Here is a 7,088-nt window from a genome sequence, read left to right as displayed (position 1 = left end):
AGTGATCTAAAATCGGTTATTCATCATCAGTTGCTGTGTTCGAAGCGCAAATCTTCAGAAGCGCAAATCAGATTTAATTTGTTCAAACTTTTACATTCATCAGCTATTCAGTTATTTCAAGATCAAAACTTTGTAAGGAAAATCGGAATTGATTTCGTCATTCATCTGGAATTATTGTTTTCTACAGTCAATATTGAGGTATGTTCATTCAATGTTATTTAATTCCTTTCTCAATCGTTGTTGAATAGATTTTATGAAGATGTTAAAGTTGAATTTAATCAAATTCAACTTAATTTCGGATTTGATTAAATTTAGTTAACTAGATTTAATGTCCAGAACCACAAAAATATTAATTTTATAATGAAAAGTGTTAAATTAGGGTTTATAGTTTGTTTGTTTGATTTTAGGAGGATGATAAATGTAAATGTACTTTGTGGTGAGAAAAAATGTAAAAATAATGAGAAAGGAAAAGTGTGCAATTTGAAGTAACTGAAAAGTAATTTTGCATATAATAATAATGTGTTGTGTTGTGGTGTACACGTTTCATAATGAAATGTCCAATCAGTTTTATTGAAATGTGCATTATATATAATAAGGATGTGCAAGTAATTATTACCTTTTGCAAGTGGTCTTGCAACTGTTCACAATAAGTCACAATAAGTAAAATGACGGTTTGTAACTTGCTTATGTGGTGAAAAGACACAACTATTCACATTAATTTGAATATTACTTCTAAATGTACATTATATTAATTATAAAAAAACATGTTCCATCAAATAAATTGTCCACTATCTATAATTATAATTTGCATTTTCTGATAATTAGGTGCAACTAAAATATCATTAAGCACTGTTTGGAAAATGTACATTATATTATATTTAAAGGTACATTAAATTATTTAAAAAAGAACATGAAACATTATTTGGAAAATAAATATCTTTCGGTTTAATTCAAATGTCCATTACGTATTTTCATAATGTGCATGTACTGTTTTATGCAAGAGATTTAAAAGCAAACCTTAAATGTACATTATATTATTTTTTAAGGTACATTTTATTATTTAGACAGGAATTTGAAATATCAATTAAATTTAACTCGTAATACATATAGTCGTTTAAGTAACATAGATAACTTCAACCAATTTATTAATTACCATGATTATGTTTGTGACAGTTGAAAAGACACAATTGTTCACAAAATTTAATCTCTTATACTCAATTAATCCACTATATAAACACAAGAGAACACCACCACTTTTCCATCATATCTTCATTTCTAAAACCTTTTTCAATAACCAAAACCTTTAATCTCTCCAGAAAACTACTTAATTTTCTTTAAAAAAAACAATGTCTTACTCTAAATGCAAACTAGCCCACTACAAGAATGTTGATGACAAAACTAATTTCGTCAATAATTATAGGCAATGGAAAGTAGGCCAGTTTTCTTCAAACTGGATTGATGGAAGAAATATTCCTGTGGAGAAGGATGTACCATCACACAGTCGTCCTTTACATAATTTCCTTACTACTCCTGAATTCCTCCGGATTTTTTTTGACCAACTTGGGAGGCGAGAGAAGAAAAACATGACCGAGGTATGCAAGGCCTGGTCAAGTTGGTTCCTTATAGGGAACGACACAAAGGTAATTGAAAGGGATTATTACCGAAACGCGGTTCGGGGAAATGAAAATGGAATAATCACTATCACAAAGAATGATCAGCTGCTTGAAAGATACTGCTTTTGCAGGTGTATGTCTAGTCGTGAAGAAATAATTAGACATCATAAACGACAAGCACGACAATATAAAAAACACAGACAACAATATGAAATTGAGGAGCAGTCTGGTGATGAGGGTTATTATGACTCCGACTGTTAGATTAATTTAGAAACATATTAAGTTAGTTTTCTAATATATTGTTAGTTTGTATTATCTTGTGTTTTTTTTTTCAGTATAAGCCTTAATAGGCTTTATGCTTTTGAAAGTCTTGAATGGCTTTTGTAAATATTTCTAATATTAATGAAATAGTATTACGTCTATTTGTTTGTTTACTGTCATTAGCATTCAATACATTTTATATATGCTATATCAAAATGGACAACAATATTTCCTATGACCATTAGCAGTAAAATAAATGTTCCTTTAAAGGCATGATAATGGACATTGGTAGGAATACATTATATATGAACCTTTATTTGTACGAAATAAATTACCAATCTTTGTAGAGCATATTAGAATTGGATTACTGCATTATTGATGCAATAATAGTCAATATACTTACTTACTTAACTACTGTTGAAGCAGACAATGAGTACAAGTGATGCAACTACGTCTTCTTCTACAAATAACAGCTTTAAGACACCAAGAACAAGAATTGAAACATTAAATGCACTCCAGTACATTCCATTCTGTCTAGAGGAAAAGAAACCTAAAAGTAGGACAAGTATTCGAAACACTAGAATCAGCAGAGTTATTCTACAAAGAATATTGTACAATCTGTGGGTTTACGCCAAGACTTGCAACAACAAAAAGGATTAAAGGCAATGAGTTACCAAACAGTTTTGCGTTAAGGAATGTTGTCTGCAATAGGCAAGGTGTAAAGGAAAGTAGGAAAAGGAAGAGGAGTGATACTGCTGACAATGATGCACAATCTGATGTGACAGACATAAGCCGTGTGAGGCCGATTACAAGAATTGACTGTCGTGCATTAGTGCAGTTCAAATACCAAGAAAATGGAACTTATATTGTTACTAGATTCGATGAAGCCCATAACCATCTACTTGCTTCGCCGGAATCTACAATATTCTTTAAAGGAAACCAAAAAATGACAGAGGTACAGAAACAATTTGTCACAAAGGTAAAGGTGCTAAAACTAGGTGGTGTAAAAGCCTATAGAGGTTAGAAGGAGCTGTGTGGAGGTTACGACAACATTGGTGCTACTGAGGTTGATTTCAAAAACTTTGTCAGGGACATAAAAACCTACATTGGTAATTTTGATGCGCAAATGTTTGTTGAGAATCTTATTGGGAAAAAAGACACATGCAGTTCATTTTACTTTGATTTTATAGTAGATGAAAACAAGTGCCTGGTTTGGAGTGTTTTAGGCGGATCCGATCTGCATAAAGAACTACATCTTTGTTCGGTGAGGTGTTATCGCGATGCTACATATGGAACAAACAAGTACGATATGGTGTTTGTGCCTTTCATAGGAGTTGATCACCACAAAAGGTGCATAACCTTTGGAGCTGGGTTGATAGGTGATAAAAGTATTGAGTGTTATAGATGGTTGTTCAAGACATTTTTGGAAGCAATGGGCGGTGCCAGCCGAGAATTATAATTACTGATCAGGACAAATCAATGAAGTCGGTAGTCCCGAAAGTGTTTAAGGAGTCAACACACAGACTGTGCATGTGGCACATAATGAAGAAACTAAGAGAAAAAGTCAGTTATCAACTGTTTCAAGATGAGGATTTTAAGACCAGGCTCAATAGGTGTGTTTGGAACAACCAACTTGAGCCCGATGAATTCGAAGAACAATGGGGGAAGATAATGACTGATTATCAACTTGTAGAACACGAGTGGTTTTTACATTTGTACGATATCAGGGAACAATGGATCCCTGCCTATTTTAAAGATGTTTCCATGTTTGGCTTGATGAGGGTTACTTCTAGGTCTGAGAGTGAAAACAGTTTCTTTGACAGGTTCCTCACACCTCATTTGACCCTTGTTCAGTTTTGGGTGTGCTATAAGAGTGCCTTGGAAGCACAAAGACACAAGCAGTCCAAGTTGAACAGTGACAACAAATACTCTGAAATCCCACGGAAAACAAACTCAAACCTTGAAGTTCATGCTTCTGAAATATACTTGCACAACATTTTCAAAGACTTCCAAACAGAATTGGTTGCAGCTTTGTCTGATTTCTGTTTTAAAGATGTGGAGAAGATTGATGAGACAAAAATATATATTCTAACAGACTTGCAGATGCCAAATAAGTCATGGAACGTAGCATATTCACCAGATAACATGGAGATTACTTGTTCCTGTTCTATGTTTCAGAGAATGGGCTTGTTGGGCAGGCACTGCCTTTGGATTCTACACAACCAAGATTTTCAGAAAATACCAGAACAGTACATAATGCAATAATGGACAAAAGCTGCAATGAGTAAGCATATCTTTGACAAAGATGGCAAACTGATAGATGTCTCTCAAACATTTTCTGACCGGAAAAGTTTGAGTACTGAGCTGTGGCAAGAGGTTTATTCGAATGTCACCGTAGCTGAGTGTGATGAAAACGACATGAAACTTTTTATTGAAAAACTGAGAGATATTATATTGGATATGATTAGTAACAGAAGTGTTCCAGCAAAGAAGAAAGACAAGATGAAAGAAATAGAAAAGTACGTGGGCTACAAAATACCTCAGAAGTTGGTTATTCATGTTCCTAAAAAATCTAAAAACAAGGGTAGGACCAAGGGCACGAGAATTGAATCACAAATGTTAAAAGCCCTAAAGAAGAAAGTAAAAGAGAAGAGGTACTGCAAAACATGTGGTCGCCAAGGACACAACTCTAGGACTTGCAAAGAAACAAACCATCTGTCAGGTATGTATAATTTGGTTTCTTGTTAAAGCATATTACATTAATGTTAAATAATTATTAATTATATAAGTATAGCGCATAGTGTTTACCTTCCAAAATCATCAGTCTTATATGAAGGCACATAAGCTCTTTGTGCAATGAACATTATGGTTGTTCTGAAGGCACAGATGAGAATTTCAGCAATGTATATATGGTTAACATTAAATGTATATCAATTTAGTTGTTCATTTTGGCCATTTTCTCCTTATAAAATCTAATATTTAATTTACATTCTGTTGCATATTCACCAAATACCACCATGAAGATGACGACGATGAAGGAGATGAATCTGATGATGTGGAGGACGACGATGAAGAAGATGAATCTGATAACGAAGTGGAAGATGCAAATTTTTGATTCAAGGATAGACATCCATAATATACACTGCGAGAACATTCTTAAAGACTTGTATGTACAATTCGATTTTACTGCCAAAGTACATTACTCTTATAGGAAAAGTATATTACATTTGTATTAAAGGATTATTATTATTGTTCTACAAGGAACATTCTTAAAGGCTTGTATGTACAATTCGATTTTACTGCCAAAGTATATTACTCTTATAGCCAAAGTATATTACATTTGTATTAAAGGATCATTATTGTTGTTCTGCAGGGACATCATCAACTTGATTGGAATTGTTTTCCCAGAGTACAATAATTTGAAGGCGTTTTTCACAATAAACATTATTGTTGTTCTGCACGAACATAATAAACTTTATTGAAATTTGTTTCCGGAATATAACACTCTCTTGAATTAAATTTTTTTCAAAATTCAGGTTGTTCGAGTCGTAGCTTCCTCAATATGTTACATTACTCACACACATGTCACAAACGAAACTAAAAAAGTTTTTACGGCTTGAATTCAGCATCTTCCTCATCTTCATCGTCGTATTCTTCCCATGGCAGTGGGTTTGAACGGAAATCCATTGCCTTCTTTAGTACAGCTTCAAAACATACATTGCCTTATGTTGAAATCATATATGAAATGTATTTCTTCCGCAGAATCAGTAGGGGAGCATCCTAGGAAAGTAAAGAAAACAAGGGGTTAGAACATGTACAAATGTGTACTGAATTATGTATTAATAATAATTGTATTACTTCTGAAACTTACATCGCCTTTTTTAAGCCCAAAGGTACAATTTAGATTACCCTTAAATGTCTTCATATGTCTCATAACGTAAACACCACAATCAGTCTTGTTAGTGTTGTTCCTCCACTTCATCTTTGCAAGAATAGGCTGCAGTTTTTTTATGCGATCAACTTTTACCTTTGAAACACCGATGTCTTTCAAGTATTCTGCTAGAACATTACGCTGGTGGAGAAGGGGGGAAAAACATTAGGACACTAATAATTATGAGCTACAATATCACAAAAATAAGAAAATTAAGAAAGACCATATTTTTGGGGAAGGTACACTCTATGTAAAGTCATTGTACATTCATAATAATGAATAGGAACAGCATGTAGTGCTGTTAAGCAAAAGAGAGCATAAAATCTTACAAAAGACAGTGGTTTATCGTGGAAAAATTCTTCTGGTTTTCCGTCATGATGCACATTATAAATGATGATGAACTTATACTTGTTGATGTCAATAACTAGTAAATGGTAATGCCTTTTATATATAACTGGGAAGAAGAACTTTAGATTTTAAAAGATTTAATTAGGCAACAAGCAAATTAAATATAACATGCAGAAAGAGCGTATATTGTCGATGCTAACCAAATCAATTCTATCTGGGTTAACCGAGAATTGGGTAAACTCTTCTTTCATTATATCCTTAATCACCATAAAATTTTCAACAGTGTCCAGTTCTCCTTGAAGCATCATCTGTATGCAAGACAAGTAAAGTTTCTGATGTTAATCAAGGGAAACAACATTACAAAATTTACTTGTTGAAATAAGTTTATATAAATATTTGACTTACACACACAGCTGTGGTGAAAAAAAATCGATATGGCTCTGAAGAGTTTCTTCTAGATTCCTTGGCATTCAAAAGTTTTGCCCACCAATCGATCACATCACTCGTTAAATACTTAGATTGTCGTAGCGTTACCATTTCAATACGCCGAAGAGAAATGTCACCCACATGCACAAGAAGTTCCCTGGTTCAGGACTACCAGTGTTAACTGAAAACAGGATACAGAACATTTTAAATTTAAATATTGTACATTAGTAGAGATATATATATACCTGGCTATATCGGTATATTTTCCTCTACTATACGACACATAATTAACAATGCAATTCTGAAAGTCAGTAAGAGGAGTAATAATGCATGTATCTGTGCTTAGTAAATTACGATTTGCAAGGATGCTCAGAGACTCTGGTTGACTTGTTTCATGTTCATGAACATTTTGATTGTTGATGACTTTGCCCTTGGTAGTGTCATCACTGTCAAGCACATTATGCTCATTTGTACTCTTATCTTTTATCCTAGCTATGTCATTTGTATTA

At 33.3% G+C, this 7,088-nt stretch overlaps 1 protein-coding gene across 1 annotated transcript; it reads left to right on the top strand.

Annotated features, from left to right (window-relative positions):
- Nucleotides 1-3,278: 3,278 nt before the first annotated feature.
- Nucleotides 3,279-4,139, top strand: LOC141620166 (protein FAR1-RELATED SEQUENCE 5-like). The gene has a single exon (XM_074437106.1). The coding sequence runs from the start codon at nt 3,279-3,281 to the stop codon at nt 4,137-4,139; it is 861 nt and encodes a 286-aa protein (XP_074293207.1).
- Nucleotides 4,140-7,088: the final 2,949 nt, after the last annotated feature.

The sequence above is a fragment of the Silene latifolia genome, chromosome X, assembly GCF_048544455.1.
Source record: "Silene latifolia isolate original U9 population chromosome X, ASM4854445v1, whole genome shotgun sequence".
Classification (NCBI taxonomy): domain Eukaryota; kingdom Viridiplantae; phylum Streptophyta; class Magnoliopsida; order Caryophyllales; family Caryophyllaceae; genus Silene; species Silene latifolia.
The sequence above is the reverse complement of the archived record's forward strand: the minus strand, read 5'-3'. Positions and strand labels throughout refer to the sequence as shown.